Source organism: Microcaecilia unicolor, chromosome 2 (genome assembly GCF_901765095.1).
Source record: "Microcaecilia unicolor chromosome 2, aMicUni1.1, whole genome shotgun sequence".
Taxonomy (NCBI): domain Eukaryota; kingdom Metazoa; phylum Chordata; class Amphibia; order Gymnophiona; family Siphonopidae; genus Microcaecilia; species Microcaecilia unicolor.
In genome coordinates, this window is record NC_044032.1 from 623,409,978 (window position 1) to 623,428,577 (window position 18,600).

General features: G+C 45.6%; 2 protein-coding genes across 5 annotated transcripts in view; one reads left to right on the top strand and one right to left on the bottom strand.

Annotated features, from left to right (window-relative positions):
- Nucleotides 1-1,848, bottom strand: part of ABCE1 (ATP binding cassette subfamily E member 1) — a 91,236-nt gene extending 89,388 nt beyond the window's left edge. Inside the window, exon 1 of the mRNA XM_030191679.1 lies at nucleotides 1,723-1,848. The gene's annotated coding sequence lies outside the window, so the exon portion shown is untranslated. The remainder of the gene's footprint in view (nucleotides 1-1,722) is intronic.
- Nucleotides 1,849-1,932: 84 nt separating this feature from the next.
- Nucleotides 1,933-18,600, top strand: part of ANAPC10 (anaphase promoting complex subunit 10) — a 157,082-nt gene continuing 140,414 nt past the window's right edge. The window contains exons 1-2 of one of the 4 annotated variants that reach the window (XM_030191683.1): nucleotides 1,933-2,129; nucleotides 14,887-15,003. In XM_030191683.1, coding sequence (XP_030047543.1) covers nucleotides 14,889-15,003 — 115 coding nt within the window. In that variant the 5' untranslated portion in view covers nucleotides 1,933-2,129; nucleotides 14,887-14,888. The remainder of the gene's footprint in view (nucleotides 2,130-14,886; nucleotides 15,004-18,600) is intronic. The other 3 variants (XM_030191680.1, XM_030191681.1, XM_030191682.1) reach the window with 3 other exon arrangements.

Below are 18,600 nucleotides of genomic sequence, written 5' to 3' on the forward strand. Positions count from 1 at the left end.
TTATCGTGGAGGCTACGGAGTTTTAGTAGCCAAAGATGCACTGCTAAGTGCCATTATTTTTGATTGGAAGAAAGAGATAAACTGTCTACATGAGACTGGGGTACATGTGGAAGATACAAAGATATAGTGTATTCCTGGGTTTATAGCGGTATTTTGGTCTGTAGCTATATATGATGTACCTTATAACTAGAGAGACTGGGTTGAATGACGCAGTGAAAGGCTGGTATGAGTGAGTTTGGGTGTCTGTATAGGGTGTAGAAGTATATTTATTGTGAAACATTGTTATTCAAAATAAAGTGTTTAAAAGAAGTGAGGAGTACGGACAGTGGATTGGGTATGCAGGATTGTACTTCTGGTTAATTCACTAAATCCCCATTGAATATATATTACACAAATAACGTTGCCAAATTATATTAAGCACGCACTTTAGGAGCTGTCAATGTGGCAACTGAGAAGGCTGGAAGGCCTGAGTGATGCTTCCAAAACTGCATTGTGCGAGCGCCTGCAAACGTACAACGAACTGAAAACCACCGCCCAGTCTTCCAGAGTGGTGGTGGCACCAGAAAGCTCAACAGGTTTTAAAAAAAGAAAGGTTATCAACAGAAATCAAACAAAATAAAACATGGAAAAGAAAATATGATACCTTTTTTATTGGACATAACTTAGTACATTTCTTGATTAGCTTTCGAAGGTTGCCCTTCTTCCTCAGATCGGAAATAAGCAAATGAGGTAGCAGATAGTATATATATGAGAGAAACAAAGCATTACTTTGACAGTCTGACAGAAATGCATTGATGTCCCCATGCATACCCCCACCCTCCCACTCTGTCAGACTGTCAAAGTAATGCTTTGATGTTTCTCTTATATATACTATCTGCTACCACATTTGCTTATTTCTGATCTGACGAAGAAGGGCAACCTTCGAAAGCTAATCAAGAAATGTATTAAGTTATGCCCGATAAAAAAGGTATCATCTTATTTTCTTTTCCATGTTTTATTTTGTTTGATTTCTGTTGATAACCTTTAAGAGTGGACTAACACGGCTACCACACCTCTCTACAAAAAAAGAAAAGCTATACAGTAAAAGTGGGTACAGAGCAGACAGCATATGTTGCGAGGTACTAACCGGGAGAGGAGTGAAACTCAAAGAAAACCCAAAGTGAATGTGCAGGATGGAAAGACGCGCTTAAGGAGAAGGTGGTGGAGGCTTGAAAAGTTTAGGAAAAACTGAAAAGGCATTGAAAAAAAGAAGAGAATGGCAGGCCTAACAAGGGGGGCAGTGGCTGTGCCACGTGAACTTTATCTAACCACAATATCACTTTGTATTTGTTTACACTGGAGTCTGCAAACGCCTCTCCGGTACTATGTATGCCACATTGAGCCTACAACTAGGTGGGAAAATGTGGGCTACAAATATAACAAACAATAATAATAAACAGGAGACAGCGATGACAGAAATCGTTAGGCAGGGCAGCAGGCCTCGACTCGCTCCCGGGTGAGGCCGGAGCTCGCGACGCCAACTCGGCAGTATCAAGGCACGCGCGCAGAACTCGAGAAGAAGCCTACTTCTACCTACGGTGGCCCCCAGGGGTGGATGGGGGGGGGGGGGGTGGCAGAGGTGGGGTACTTTTCGGACGACTGTACCCCACCCACCAAACACGCCGTTCGGAACGAAGCCACCTGGAAGCGAAACCATCTGCAACACGAACCACACACACTCACCTAAACCAGGTGACCCCCCCCTGGGGGAGCTGCTTCTCTTAATCCTCCTCCCGTGGCCAACGTCTTAATCCACCTGAACCGGCCAAAATGGACACCCTTCCCTCTCGCACGCCATAGAGAAAGGAGCATGCGCAGCAACGTTACGTGACCGGGAAGGAGATGACGACATGATGTCAAACAAACGGGGTGCGCCGTGACGTCACCCGGGCTTTTGAAGTTAGGTCGGTGGTTGAAGTGAAATGAATCCTGGAGGCTAGCGGGGAAGAGCATGAGTTCCAGCAGTTTTTTCAGAGCTTCACGTGGAGAACAGGAAGCTGCTTTGGTTTGTTTCTTATATTTATTTGCTTGTGGGAGGAAGATGCTGGATTAACATCAGTAAGTTGGTCTTTCGTTTATCCAGGTACTAGGTAAGACACAACAGGCGAAGTGTGAGCTCTCCGCCTTCTTGTATATGTACAGCCTAGCCAAGAAGAGCCTGAAACTTGGGTGCCGACACTTCACACAATGATTAGGGTTGCTATACCAAAGAGAATACAGGTTACCCTTACCTGGACGCGGTGGAGGAGCTTGCTCAATATTGGGAGTGCTGAGCACCCAGAGAGCTGGATCTGATAGTCTCAATCTTGCACTGACGCTGGGAGGGAGGGATGATTCAGTTGTTTCTATATTGGAGACCGTTGGCAACATTGCTAGGTGGATGCTTTTATTGGTTTATGGTCAGGGCTTTTTTTTTGAGGGGGTACTGAGTACCAGCACCTTTTCCATTGTCTGCTAAAATTGACCCATGTTTTAATGGTAGAGCTCAGGCTCTACACACCAATTCTGCCTTGTCATAGATTCTGTGACTAGTTGCAAGGAGGCCTGGCTATTGTGGGGTGGGTCCCTCAGTGTTCACCCCATCCCTGAAAAGTGACCTGTCATTTGAGTACCGGCACCTTTTTCACTAGAAGAAACATGCTGTTTATGGGGTATATGTTGACTGGGAACTGGCCCCAGACAACAAAGTCATGTCCTGTAGAAGACTGAAAACAGTTTTCTTATGGTGATACAGAAACATAGACAACAAGGACAGCAAAATATGGGTTATTTTTTTTATTTTTGTTACATTTGTACCCCGCGCTTTCCCACTCATGGCAGGCTCAATGCAGCTTACATGGGGCATTGGCGGGTTAAGTGACTTGCCCAGAGTCACAAGGAGCTGCCTGTGCCTGAAGTGGGAATCAAACTCAGTTCCCCAGTCCACCACCCTAACCACTAGGCCACTCCTCCACTCCAGTCTACTGACCAGTCTATTGACCAGTGCTGGTATGGGGCATAAGTGGCTATGGTCTTTTTTTTCCCCAACATGGCCTGCTTTTCATCCCCTTACTGACTTATATTTGCTGGGGCCCCGCTCCTTGTTGACAAGATATGTTTTAAAATTTTGTATTGCAAATAAAGACAAATTAAGCAAAACTTTTACAGAAAAACAGATTTAAATAAGCACAATGCTATCATAGGAAACCTTTGGGTTTAAAAAGCAAAACCATGTGCATGTAAGGACTGGATAAATGAATTAAAACAAATGCCCGTAATATGTAATACTTGGTAGCAATAATAAAACAGTGATTGAATATTCACATAGCAAGCAGCCTGAGCCAACAGATTTATTTTCCACTGAATGTAATTAACATTGTATGAACTTGGCGGCTAATAGTATGCTGAACTGGACAATGTTGGCTCATTTAGACTGACTCTGGACAGTTCTACATGAAGGAAACCCATCTGTCATTATTCAGTACCTTCTCTGTGAAACAGTAGTAATAAAAAAAAAAAGGCAAGTGCATTTTTATAATATACCACTGCATTCCAAAAAGCAAAAGGAGCAAGTTCCCACATGCCATCTTTTATTTTTTTTGATGTAGGCACAGGAAAAAAAAGATTTTAAATGCTCCCAGGTTTCAACCTAATTCATGTTTAATGTGAGATATAAATACCATAAGTAGGTAAATAAATAGAAACTCGGAATGTTGAGCTCCTGATTCTCGTAACATGATGTCTGTTTAGTGGCCCTTTACCAGGAGAAAAAAAAATCTCATGCACAAATATAACAGTACTAGAATGTCCCTTTAACCAGCCCTTCCAAATGACACACTGATTACAATTTATAACAAATTACTACTTTACCTATAAAAAGTTATTCAGTTATTATATTTCCTTTGTCTGCAATCCATATGTGCAAGCTAGCATGTTTGATAATCTGAGATTAAATAAAAAATTCCACCCACAATAAAGACAGGCAACGTGGATGCAGCTGCTCATAGGTTTGCTTGCTTTGTTTTGAGTGCACATGGATATGCACAAGGAATGGGAAATGGATAACTTTTTTTTTTTTTTACAGTACCCTCCTCCCCCCCAAACATATTCCAGACCTCCTCCCCCGAGCCACAGGGTGTCCTCCAGACACACGCTGTACCTCAAGCCATCCTGGTGGTCTAGTGGATTCTTCAGGGCAGAAAAGAACCCCAGTCTTTCCTGCCCGCTGCTGCATCTTCTTTAAAATGGTTGCCGAGACTTCCAGCAGCAGCCTTGCAAGAATTCAGCAGAAGTCTTGGCAGCCAGGGTGGCTTGGATATATGCCAGGAGGGCACACTGCAGCTCGGGGGAGGAGAGGCCGAGCTCAGATCACTGTGCATTAACAGAGAATCCCGCCATCCCTGCTCCCGTGCAGCTCTCTAAACAGGAGACAGCAATAACAGCTGAAGCAGGGAGTGGGAGGGAAATGCCAAGGCTGCCGCGAGGCCCCTGGGAGTTCGAGGCCCTTTGCAACTGCCCCTGTGTCACGGTTGTGTCCAGGTTTCTGGCTCGCAGTCACCTCGGTCCCCGGGGGTTAGACTCGGGGAATGCTGCGAATTAATGGTTTACCATTTCCAATGTTCCAGAAGATATACTGGTGCGGTCCAGATCTTCCAGCCCTCCAAATTGTTTTGGGAGTTTTTTGGAACTAAGCAATACCCGTACCTGGTGAACTCCCTTGTGGGCTGCCTTTATTAACCACCTGGGAAGGTCCCCTAGTTGCCTTGTATATTGCATACACTTTTCTATGAATTCTTATGTGGATTGTCTTCCCCCTGTTTCAGATCCCATTATGTCCTCCTCATCCCCTACTCCCCTGGAAAGAGTCCTTAATTTCTTTCCCGCTGATAGAAAAGAACTTACCCGTTTATGTCAAACCTGGCATACCGCCTGGTCCGCTAAGGATCAGGGACTGGAATGGCCATCAAAGGGCTCATTTGATCAGGGCAAACTCCAAGCCTTGGTCTGCTACAATGAGTCCAACAAAACAGGAAAATCTAGGGATAAACATTTAGCTGCTATTAATAAGTTTATACTTATTGCACGAAACCAACACGATAGGAGTTTAGGTAAGTCAGATACCGACCAAGCCCCCTACCAAGATCCAGTGACACCTACTGCCCCACCACTTTATGATGCTGCTACCGCTGCAGGTACTACCAAGTTGCTACCATGTGCAGTGGGATATACCCCAATACCGCGAGGATATTGTGATAAACCTGTCACAAATCCTCAGCTACAGAATTCCCAGGGATCACAGACAGTGACACCCCCGCTACCTGCAGTATCTCCCGCTCCTATGATATTTCACCCACCCACTACCGTGCACATTGCCGGTGTTGTTGATCTATCTCTTCCCTCATCACAACAAAACTCAATCCCAATATCTCAGGGGTCAGCACAAACTCAGACGCCCTTAACCCCTTCAACAATACCAGTGGCTCAGACTGTTGCTCAGTCGCCCACCGCCACCACTGCTCCAACGATGCAAGCAACTACCCAGACCCAGACTCTTACTCCACAACCACCTCATGTCTATCGTACTATTGGAGGTTATGAGATTGAGATACCCCCTCCCATTATTGAGCAATATCCTTGTGTCCCGAATCCATCGGTTCCGGTCACCATTCACCACCCGGCTACCAGTCAGATTGATGCGGCTGCCCAGACCTCCACCTGTCCAGTGCTAGGATCAGGACTGACCTCGCACATGACCACCCAAACGACTACCTACCCATACATGGAACATACTACTCAGACATCACCTTTGCCACCATGTTGGGACTCCGCCACCCAAAGATCCCTGCCTCCACCCTCATTACCATGCCCTACTCTGTCTCAGTTACGACAGATGGGCTTCATTCCATGTAGTCCTGCTACACAAACACGGGCTATTTGTCAGGAACTCTATGATCGGGGTTTCATTAAACTGCCCCCTGCTCCAGTGAACCCTTCAATGCCCACTCTAGAACCTCAGTGTTCTACTCCCCCTAGATGGGACACGTTAGGTGCACGGCCAAAGCGTCCCCTGGTACTTCCAGCCAAACCGGCTAATGAGAGGCAACCAAAGGTCAGACCCTCCCCATTAGAAGAAGCATGGGAAGTTTTAAAACAACAACTCCCAACAAAATCAGACATGGAGGATATTCGAAACGAGCCTCCTCCGATGCTCGATTTTTCCTCTCTTCAAGATAGTGAAGCGATTCCTTCCTTTGCAGACGATTCACCTCATCTCACGTTACCTAAGGCTCTTCCCCTTACTACCCCAGTCCCCTCGGAAGACCAACCTATGCAATATGGTCAGGCATTGGCTAGCATGGGAGATGGCCTCGCGTTTGTTTCAGAAGGACTTCGTTCCTTGCGCAAGTCTCTGTCAACACAACCGCGCCCTGATATCCCAGATACTATTGCATCTGTTGCACCAAAATCTGAAATACCTCAACAACATGATGTTATTTCTCATCATACCAGACTGGACTGGTTGGATGGATAAAGCTTTTGGTAAATGGAAAACGTTTATCATTTCAGCAGCCACGACCATAATCATAGTGGTAGCAATTTTTGTACTAATAGGATGTTGCATAATCCCTTGTGCTAGAGGCTTAGTAGAACGCTTAATTGAAACCGCAATCATGAAAAAGACAACAGCAGGACAGTATGCCCTGTACGAAAATCTCCTTCCCAACACCACAGGAGATAACACATTGGACTATCTCCCTCTGAGAAGGACCAATCGCTATGCAACTGCTAGAGACACTAGAGAGATGTCTGCAACTGTATAATCAAGTAATAGCACACAGGGATACAATATAACCATATAAAGCTTATAAGATAGAACCTGCATATTAAAGGGTTGAAGAAAAATATTATTATAGTAACTATAAGTTTTTGTATAACCATAGATATAGATAAGTAGGATTGAAATAATTGAAGTGATGCCAAGATGGTAATCTGAAACCAAATAATTCTGACTGTACCGGTTTACATTAAGACTTAGAAAATTTGATGGCCTTATAGGATACCTTCTGGAATGGATGGTACCATGGTACATTAACCCTGGTGTCACCCTATGGGATAGGGTGAAGAGGGGAATGTTAATATGTGGCCTGGCTTCAGATCTACCACTGGAATAGTGGTGGGCTAGGCCACACTGCCTAAAACAACTGAAAAAGTACTGACTAGGCCAAATAACAAGCTAATGATTTAATATTTAACAATCTGCAAAAAGCAGGTGTGAACAATGAGTCTTGACACAAACAGGTACAACTTTGTAATTGAATATAGCACCTATAATGAAAGAATGATGGATAAAATGGATAAAATGTGGTTTTTAAAATAGGGCTTATTTTTGTATAAAATGGTATAGAGATCATAAGATGTTATGGAAGGTATTGCAAAAGAAAGATGTGAAACTGGTATCTCAACAGAAAGATATTTTAGTAACCGCGAAAAACAACTTGTTCCAAAAACATGTTGACATAACCGGAAAATGTGGCAATGTCTTGAAAGAGATAGGAACGGAAGGAGTTGGGTACAGATGTACAGATGTCCGGATGCTAAACTATGATCTCAGAAATTGAGAAATATTAGAGAAAAAAAAAGGTACGCCACAATTGACTTCTATAGACTTCTATGGAGAGCTGAGAGTATAAAAGAAGGGTGATTTTGGCTTGAGTTTCGGAGTCGTCCCCAACACTTCTCAGACGGCAGGGCGCTGTGCCATTGAACCCAGAATCTGTTTGATGTCTGTACTGAATTGAAAACTTGGTAAGAATAAAGCCTTCTATCTGAAATCTATCTCTGTCTTTATTTTCAAGTATTCCTCACCTGTTACTTACTCTACAAACTAAGCTATACACACACCACTCATTCTCTGCACAAAATACTGTTAGATTCTAATAGCATATATGTGGGAACATAAATGGCCCAGAATATACCTAGAGCCAGAAAGTCAGAAAGCAGTAGTTATGGGAATTAGTTTAGAGTTGCGGCAGTTGATGCCTCCCCAGAACAGACCCCCATGGGATGGGGTAGCCCTGGAGGTTAGGGAAACAATTCAGACCCTTTTGGATGAGCTAACGCTCTTTACCCCTCCGTGTAGAGGGGTCTGGAAAAGGTGGGAGCGGGTATTCCTAGGTACAAGGAAGACCATGGAACTTACACTTGCAACAGAGGTCCTCAGAGGAGTTTCCTTTGGTGGAAGTCGTTTGCAGTGCTGCTGAGTTTTTCCTGTTTTAGGTTTTGACCCTGCTTGTTTACTGACTTACTCTACTGTCTGCTGCCTGCCCAAACCCGGCTTGGTTCCTGGCCTACTCTGCCGTCTGCTGCTTGCCCAGACCCGGCTTGGCTCCTGGCTTTCTGCTGCCGGCTGTCTGCCCTGCTCCTGCTGGGTTCCCGGTTCGTTTATCCTGCTGGTCCCTGCAATTCTGCTTTCCTGCCCAGTCCAGTAAGTCCTGCCGACCGCCCGCACTCTGGGGCTCAACCCCTGAGGAACGGTGGTCAGGTGCAGGTGAAGTTGGGGCTATTTTCGGTCCAGCTGGTGCCCGCCTGAGCTGCCTCGGCGGCAGCCTCTGTCCACAAGTTCCGGCCCGGGGTACCGGGAAGTCTGTTCTGCCTGTCCTGCGTTTGGGCGATTCTCCTGCCGCTCCTCGGCACTGACCCAAGGGCTCACTAACCTAGAAGTCCGGTAGTAGCGTGACTCCCTGTCGCCGCTACCTAAGACCGGCCCTGCATATTTATGCAAATAAGTCCCTACAATGAGTCTCTGCCCATTGCCTAGCCCTGCCAGCAACCCAGTTTCTATAGTCCCTTATTCTTTATTGAAGCTCCTCGATGCTTATCCCATGCTTTCTTGAATTTTAATAGGTCACTGTACCGTGTCTCCACTACTATTCTATAAAGTGCTACTTTTGGTCTCCAGCAACACCACTGCTTAAAATGCCAGAGGCCCACCCAGGCAGCCAGTAGCTCTCCAGTCCTCCTCTTCCCTGCCTAAGGTTTTTTTTAAATTGTGGGCAGGGTCCTGATCCTGAAGTCGTAGGCCATTGTAGCGCTATACGCCGATGCTGCTACTCCATCACACACGCCCCATCCGGTTTCACTCGAGTCTCTGGACTCTGCTGTGCCGCTTTGCTTTGCTCCTCCCCCCCCCCCCCCCCCCCCCCCCATGCACATGACGGCACCACAGTGCTGCAAGGAAGGGAAACTACCGGTTTCCATCAGTGTTGTAGTTCTTCTATTCTACCCTGCTGGATCAAGATCAGCCTTTTTTTGTTGATCCTGCCCATGTCTCAGCACTCCCCCGTGGCCCCACAACAGCACACATGGAGTGGAGCACAGTGAGTGCTTGAGTCTGTACCACCACAACCGAAGCCCAGCTGCCCAGCCCAGATAAAATAAATATATTTAAAAAATGTTAGCGTTGTGTACAGTGTAATACCGGCTGGTGATGGGCTTCTGGGTGGGGGTGTGCTCTTCACTGCCTAGCTCAAAAAAGCTATATTTAATCATTAAATATACCTTTTTTTCCCTAGGCAGTGAGGAGCCCTCCCCCACCAACAATAAATTTTTCATAGTGCCCAGGTTAAAATTTTTAAAAGGTTGTATATTTGTCATGTTGGTTCCTTGGTTGGTTTTTGGGTGGGGATGGTCTTCAGTGCCCAGGTTAGAATAATAAAAAAAAGTTTTAACTTTAATATAGGCAGGATTCTGGGTGGAGGTGGGCTCAGCAGTGCCCAGGACATTAACAAAAAGTCTTATATTTAATGCTGGTGTGCTTCATGGTGGGGGAAGGAGATACCAGACATGGGAGGGTGGGTAGGGGGTAGGACAGGGCTGACGCTAGGCTACAGGGAGGGGTTAGGGGGATAGGATAGGGCTGATGCCTAGCTATGGAATGGGTGGAAGGGAAGGGCTTATACCGGACTACAGGAATAGATGGGGGGAGGGGTAAGGTAGAGAAGGGAAGGGCTGATGCTGTTATGGGGATGGATGGAGGGGTAGGCGCTAGTATGGCGCTAACAGCCTCTAGCACCTGCGTTTGCTTCTGATCATCGGCCCACTAGTGCAGATGCTTGTTTTGTCACAGTTTAACTATTGCAGTGAAATCTATGCTGGTTGCAGGGAACTGCTGTTAACCCCCCCCCCCCCCCCAAAAAAAAAAACAAAAAAAAAACTCCAAAGTGCCCAAAACACTACTGCTTGGCTTGTCTGTAAAGGTTTGCATTTTGAGAGGGCATCACCGCTGCTGTCTATGCTGCATTGGCTCCTAATAAAAGCAAGGGTCACTTTTAAACTTTGTGCATTTCCTTACTAAATATTGTATGGTATGGCCCCTAACTATATGTTATCTCTTGTTGATCTTCTGTCGTGTGATGCTGTTCTTGGGGCTAGAGATTATCTAGTGCGTCATTATCCAAGCTGTAAGAAAATTGTTTACAAATCAGTTTTTTGCAGCTGGATTTGATTGTCAGGGCACAAAATGGAACTCAATTAGGGGTCAGTGTGATTACTTGATGTTCTGTAAAATGTTAAAAACTTTCCTGTTTGGAAAATTTTTAGATGTGGATACTGACCTTCCTGTTTAGTCAATTTTGGTTACTCTTTTATTCTACTGAATCTTTGTTTTCATTGTTATACGTTGTTCTTTCTTTCTCTGTTATGTATTCTGTATGATGTGATTTCACTGTATTGTTAGCCACATTGAACGTTGCTGGGATAATGTGGGATATCCTATATAATAAAACGCACCTCCAACGTTCTGAAGCTGACTCCGTGGCACTAAAGCCTGAAGCATTCGTGCGCTCTGAAAGGATGCATCCATCTCATGAAGTGACGTCACGTACTTCAGGGTACGTCACACGCAAAAGCTGACCAACCAGAGGTGGGAGGGCGGACGCAAAAGCTGACCAACCAGAGGTGGGAGGGCGGGCGCACAGCGGCGAATGGCTCTACCGTTCAGTGGGCCTGCATGCTGAGCTGTGCACGGCAGTGGAGGTTGGACGGTTGACGGAGGGCCAGAGATTTGGCCGGTATCGTTAGGGGCAGGGGAGAAAGGAGAATCGCTGGGTGGCTGGAGGGGAGGCAGGGGAGAGGGCAGCATCGCTGGGTGGCTGGAGGGGGGGCAGAGGAGAATAGCTGGGTGGCTGGAGGGGGGAGGGCAGGGACAGAGGGGAATCGCTGGGTGGCTGGAAGGGGGAGCAGGGAAGAGAAGAGCATCTGTGGGTGGCTGGAAGGGGGGCAAGGGAAAATGGAGAATCGCTGGGTGGCTGGAGGGGGGCAGGGGAGAGAGGACAATCGCTGGGTGGCTAGAGGGGGGAGAGAGGAGAATCACTGGTTGGCTGGAGATTCGCTGGGTGGCTGGAAGGGGGGCAGGGGAGAGAAGAGCATCGGTGGGTGGCTGGAAGGGGGGGCAAGGGAGAGAGGAGAATCGCTGGGTGGCTGGAGCGGGGGCCGGGGAGAGAGGAGAATCGCTGGGTGGCTACCTAGTCAAGCTTAGCCCTAGCATGCTCGTTCTCGTCAACAGCGTGTGCCTAAGGCCCCTGCTGCACCCCAGCAAAAGCAATGGACGGGCTTTTGACTGGCTCCATCAAAGCATAGCCACAGTAAAAGTGTCCGTACCGGATGACTTGCCGGTTAGAGGGAGGTTAATGTTTTTTCACCAAAGGTGGCCTCTCATAACCAGGGTTGCCATATAAAAAAAAAATTCCCACACAAAACCGCTCAAAAACCGCACACACCCCACCCCCGACGTCATCAACCCCGCCCCTTCTGTCATCAACCCCGCCCCCACCATCAGCCACACCCCTTCCGTCATCGCCCCGCCCAAAACATCACAAACCCCGCCTCTGTCGCCATTAGCCCCACCCCCCGCCGGCCGAAAAACCGCCCAAAACCTGCATAGAAAAAAAGAAAACGAGCCCAAAAAAACGCAACCCGCCACGGACAAGTTTCCTGCGGCGGGTTGCGGAAAACCGCCCAATTGGGTGGGAAAACCGCCCATCTGGCAGCCCTGCTCATAACCTCCGACCCGTGGGTTCCTCATATTGTCCAGTTAGGATACACCCTCAATCTGGAATGCAAACCTCCAAATTGCCCACCGGGAGTTCATTCATACAACTCCCAGCACAGGCAGGTACTTGCAGAGGAACTTTCCGCCCTTCTAAAGACCCATGTGGTGGAACCCGTTCCACCAGGGGAAGAAGGGCTGGGATTCTATTCCAGGTACTTCTTTGTGCAAAAGAAAACGGGGGAATATAGATACCCTGTTTTAGCATCTTGTAGTATAGGAAGGGAGAAAAGCAGCTTAAGGGAAGACAAACATAAAACCTCATAATGAAGAAGCAAAATGTATCTTTGTGAAAAGATTTCATTCTGTTCCACAGAAAAGCGTGGGGAGAATCATGTGAACAGGGAAGCAGGCTGCTGCCCTAAGCTGACCCTGCCGGCTGTTGGTTCTTCAAGCAGAGCAGCAGTGTTGGTTGCAGAGAGAGAACCTCAGGAAAGAGAAAACACAAATGTAAAACATTCTCTTGCTGAATAAAAATATATCCTTGGGGGAAAATGTGATTCCAAAGAGAAGGGTGGGGGAGGGCAAGAGTTGTATAAAGGTTCCAGAGAGAAGCAGTGTGGGGGGGGAGGGAATTATGTATGTGTGTGAGCAGGTGGCACAGAGACCCTAGGAAAGAAAGGATGAGAGGTACTTGACCCAAGGTAGTAGGTGGAGGGAAAAGAGAGAGAGACTGACCAGATTTTTTTTTCCGGGAGGTGGGGGGTGGGGATGGTGAATAGATGTTGAACCTGAAGGTGATTGGAGGATTGGCCCCTTCAGGGGAGAGACACTACTACATCAATGGAGGGAGAGAGGGCCCGGGTGTGGGGTGTAGAAGGAGGGGAAGAGAGAGGTGACAAGCTGGGTAAGTGGAGGAAATGGGACACACAAAAGATGCTGGGCATGGATAGAGCTTAGAGATTGGGAGACAGAATTGAGGCTGGACACGGGAAGGGTTAGGGACGCAGCGGAAAGATGGATGGTGGACATAGAGAGAGAAAAAGGACAGGAGACCCTGGTGAGAGAGTTAAGAAAGAACAGAGAAAAACATAAAAGAGACACTCGGATCAAAGCAGTGTTTGAGCATCAAAGATACATGGTGTTTACTCCTGGGAGAATTCTGCACAAAAAAATTAAAAAGTCTGCACATAATATTTGTAATTTTATTGTGCACAATTCCCTCATTATAAGGGTTAGCATCTCCTAGGTGCACGCATCTCCCAACCACCTTTTTCTAGCCCTCCACCCCATGACACACAGATACACTATCTACCTTTCTCCACCCCACTTCCTCCATGGCATACACTACCCCAGCTTGCTTGGCAAGAACATAGAAAAACTATTGTTTTTGGATTATAATATTCGCTTAGTTGAATTTAGTTATTGATCTTATTGAAGTATATTGAAGTATATATGCAAATTGCAAATAAGTAGTTTAGTAATGCTCAATAAATTTGTTCATCTCGTCAGTGATTCATATTCACACATGCAGACTCTAGTCTCTGTTTTTGGTTTCGGTTCTGGCCAAAACAAGTGCCTGGTTTAGATGGCAGTTTCAGCCAAAATTGAAAAACCCAGTTTCAGTCGCCCTTCAATTTGATCCCATAGGAATAATTCTATAAGGGAGCAAACACTATAATTGGTAAAGTGTGTGCCCACTTTAGGATATTTTAATAATCAATGCATGATGTGACAACGTACACATGTAAATGACCCTTTACAGAATACTGACTAGTTGAAAAGTGCGCACCATGACATGACGGCAGGTACTTAGCTAGTGGTGCACAAGGGTGGAATGTGGGCAGAGCACACAAATAGCAGGTTGATTATAAAATCCTATAATTTACAAAAGTACATGACAGATATTGATATGGACAGTTACACCTGCTCTAGGGCTGGCGTAAAGGTCGACACCTGTCACTTAAGCGAATATTTTCTAAAAGAAAAGTAGGTGCCTCCTTTTTTTTTTTTTTTTTTTTTTAATAGCACCTAATAGGCACCTTCTTAGCCTCTTATCCTAGGCGCCCTGTTAAATTTTTTTTTTAACTTTTTGCACTTACCATTCAGTAAGACTTTATCACACTTTAATGAAAGGCCCCAAAGAATCAAAACAAGATACACAATAACCTTCAAATAATTGCATAGCATTAGAAAATGTACCCAAATGTATAAAATTGCCACACCTCCCCAACACACACAAAATACCCAAGTCCACCAATCTAAATGTAACAAACCAAAAAAATTGTAAAACATTTGAGATGTGAATGCCTCTGTGCAGTCATTTTTTAAAAATGATTTGGGTTAAAATAAAAACGTCAAATCCAAAATATATTGGGGGGGGGGGGGAGTGTAAAATCTTCCAGCCTTGCAGAGGATGTTTGCTGACAGGGTTGTACAAGTTTCTGCCACTTGTTGGTCGTCGTCCTTCCTTGAGAAATGTTTTTCTATTTGTTGTTGTAGCTATCCTGCTTAACTGTGGTGCTGAAATTTATTTTCTAAATCTGTGGTTCTTAACCCAGTCATCGGGGTATACCCAGGCAGTCAGGTTCTTAGGATATCTACAGTTAATGTGCATGAGATACGTTTGAATACTAAGGAGGCAGTATATGTGAATTCATGGTGAATATCCTGAAACCTGACTGCTTGGGTGTGTCCTGAGGACTGGATTGATGAACACAGTTCTAAATAAATGATTTGAGCTGCTTCAGCTCTGATCATTTCCAAGATGCCAAAGTTACTAGAAATCATCTCCTCATCTTGCATCTTTGGTTTCTTAATAGAAATGACCACACCCAACAAGACACCACCTGGAGCAGACCCCAAACAGCTGGAAAGAACTGGTACCGTTCGAGAAATAGGCTCACAGGCTGTATGGTCTCTGTCGTCATGCAAACCAGGTAAATAACTGTTAGAGAACATAGCAAGAACTTGTACAGCTCTGATTTTTCCACTGTCTGCTTTCACTTCACTCGACTTTCTCATTTGGAAATGAAATGTTTTTTAATCTACCATTTATTTTAGAAAATTGAAATGATTTCTTTTATGGGATTACAACACCACAATCACTGCAATGACAACTATCATGTGTATTTTATTTGGATTTTGCTCGCTCCTTTTTCAGTAGTAGTTCAAGGTGAGTTACATTCAGATACACTAGGTATTTCCCCTTGGTTCCCTGAAAAAGGATTTAGGTGTCACCATTGATGGTACATTGAAACCCTCTGCTCAATGTGCAGCAGTGGCTAAGAAAGCTAATAGAATATTAGGCATTGTTAGGAAAGGAATGGAGAGTAAAACTGAGAACATTAAATTGCCCTTTATATCACTCCATGGAACAACCTCAATTTTGGGCATCACATCTCAAAAAAAGATATAACAGAATTAGAAAAGGTACAGAGAGGGGCGGCAAAATGATAAAGGGAATGGGACAAGTTCATTATGAGGAAAGGCTAAAGAGACGAGGGGAAATGTGATAGAAGTCTATAAAATACTGAGCGGAGTGGGATGGGTAAGACACGAATTGCTTGTTCACTCTTTCTAAAAGTACAAGGACTAGGCGCAGTGGTTCCCAAGTCGGTCCTGGAGTACCCCCTTGCCAGTCAGGTTTTCATGATACCCACAATGAATATGCATGAGATTGATTTGCATACACTGCTTCCGTTGTATGCAAATCTGTTTCATGCATATTCTTTGCACATATTGTGAAAACCTGACTTACAAGGGGGTACTACAGGACTGACTTGGGAAACACTGGACTAGGGGGCATGCAATGAAGCTACTAAGTTGTAAATTTAAAACAAATCGGAGAAAATATTTCCTCATTCAGCATGTAATAAAACTCTGGAATTCATTGCCAGAGCACTTGGTAAAAGCAGTTGGCTTAGCAAGGTTTAAATTAGCTTTGGACAAGTTCCTACAAGAAAAGTCCACAAACCATTATTAAGATTGACTAGAGAAAATCTACTGCTTATTCCTTGAATAAGCTTCATAAAATCTATTCTGCCGTTTTGTGATCTTGTCAGGTACTTGTGACCTGGATTGTCCACTGTTGGAAACAGGATACTAGGCTTGATGGACCTTTGGTCTGTCTTAGTATGACAATCGTTATGTACTTATTTCTTCACACAAAACTTCATTGTGTGACAGTTCATCACCAAGCTAAGTAAATATCCAACAGTTCATCAAGTGACACTTCATCACCACAGAAATGCCAGCACAGATGTTCTTTTCTGCCTAAATATGAGCCTCACAAAAAATTTCTTCCACATTTTTGCGAGGCTGATATTTAGATGTGCGCTTTCACTTTTGATTTTATTCGGCCACATGCACACATCTGTTATCTCCCCTCTGACTATGTCAAAGTAATATAATTATTAATTGTGCCTTACATGATATGTGATTTTTCCACATTGTATTTTAAATGTAAATCTTTTTGCTAGATTTTTGTTTGTGACCTAAGAACAAAACCAGAAACTAAATTGTTCAAAGTATCTTAATTATTCATTGTACATTACATGGTAAGTGCTATGTGACTGCCTGCTGCATCCTATTTTAAATGTAAATATCTTTACTCAATTTTTGATTTGTTGGGCATTTATGTAGATTGGTGATGAACTGTTGTGGTGCTGAAAAGTTGAAACTTGCACACATGTGTCTGGCAGGCTCCACCTCTCCCCCCCCCCCCCTCTCCATGGGCTGCAAATTTTCCATTCGTATAATTTCAATACATTTAACTTTCTGCATGACATGGTATTATACCACTTGATGGAGTGTCATGTGATGAACTGTTGCTTGATTAAGTGTCACAGTAATGAATTGTTGAGTGAAGACTCGTTAGGTATTTATGTGTCTCAGTGATAAACTGTTATGTGATGAAGTGTCCTTACACCTTTGATAAGAGTTTCTCTTGTATTTTCTTGCAATCATAACATTCCCATGCATCAGCAGCAGATGAATCCAGAAACTGATGGGTTGTGTCCCTCTACCAGCAGGTGTAGAGAATACTTTACTGAAGACAGTGGTCCTGGTAGTATTCTCTGTCGCCAGCAGGCGGTGAACAGCTTCTCACCACTCCGGATTCTTCCTTTGGGGGACCTCCTGGGCTGAGTTGGCCAGTTGAGGAAGGGAGTGTTTGGCTGGTGGGCGCCATCCTTGGGGCATACCTATTTGCTTGGGTCCCTGTCTTACCCCTATCACCCCCCCGCCCCCCATACTCGACTCCATATGTTTGGTGTCTATCTCTCTTCCTGCAGCCTTCCTCACACACAAAAAAAAACAAACAAAAAAAAAACCAGGGTAGTTCCTTTGGACACGCAGGTAGCCAGAGCAGTTCTCTGCCGGGCTGTGGAGGTTTTTGACTACACTGCTTTTTGTGTTGCAAGTCCTGTTTTCCAGAGACCACAGCAAAGGAGACCCCGCGTCCTGTTTTGGTGAGTGCCTTGAACCTGTCTTCAGCTGCGCATGGGAGCATGACAGCAGAAACTGTTGAGCGTTGTTCCCGGTGTGGGAAGAGGCGTACAGTGGCGGGTCTCTGTCCCATGGGCTGTGCTAAAAGCCTTGGGACTTCTGGCAGGTTTTTTCGGTGGATGCGGCACTTTCCTGCGCAGGGTGAGGTTGCCATGTTGAGTTCATCCTCCAATGTGGTGCCAGCCGAGCAGGCTGCAGCCTCTTTTCCCTCCATTGATTCTTCACATTCCCTTGTGCTCCAGGAAGGCCATTTGGGCAGTGGCTATGGCAGGGCTTCGTTGGCTGGAATGAATTCTGGCGGGACTTTCTAGCACGTTGTCCTCTGGGGAATTTTTTTCCCTGGAGTTTGTGCTTTTACTGCACAAGGCCTATCCTCAAACGGACCTTACCACAGCACGCCCTCTCCCCCCATTCCCCTTCAGCCTCCTGTTGGCTCCCTTGGGGAAGCCTTCATCCACCCCTTTGGAGGACCCAGCGCCAAGCGTTCTCTCATGAGCCCTTTATGAGAGGGAGGGGTCAGTGGACCTCATTTCTCCTGCACCTTCCCTGATGGCTCCGCCTGGGGAGTTCTTGTGCCCCTCATGCTTAGATGACCTGGAGGAGGGGGAACTTCTTCAACAGGAGCCTGATGATCTCTCGGCTGTGCGCATTTTTTGTAGGGAGGAATTGTCCTCTCATGTCGGGAGCATTGGAAGTGCTGAATATTGCTGACCCGGAGGCGCAGGCCGTGGCTGCAGTTAACCCGAAGATTACGAGCACAAGGAGACCCTTGAGTGTTACTGGTTCATGAAACTATACAAGAGCTTATTATGACTCAGGGGACTGATCCTGATGCGTGTCTGAATGTGGCAAAGGCTATGTCACACCTTTATCTGGTGGCTCTGAACCGGGCGTCAGCGTTTTCTCTCCCTAAGGTGGATGCCCTGGTGTTGACCATCACTAAGAAAATCAGTCTCCCAGTGGAGAGTAGGGTGGTATTGAAAGGTGTGCAGGATAGGCGCCTGGAGGCTTCGTTGAAGTGCACCTTT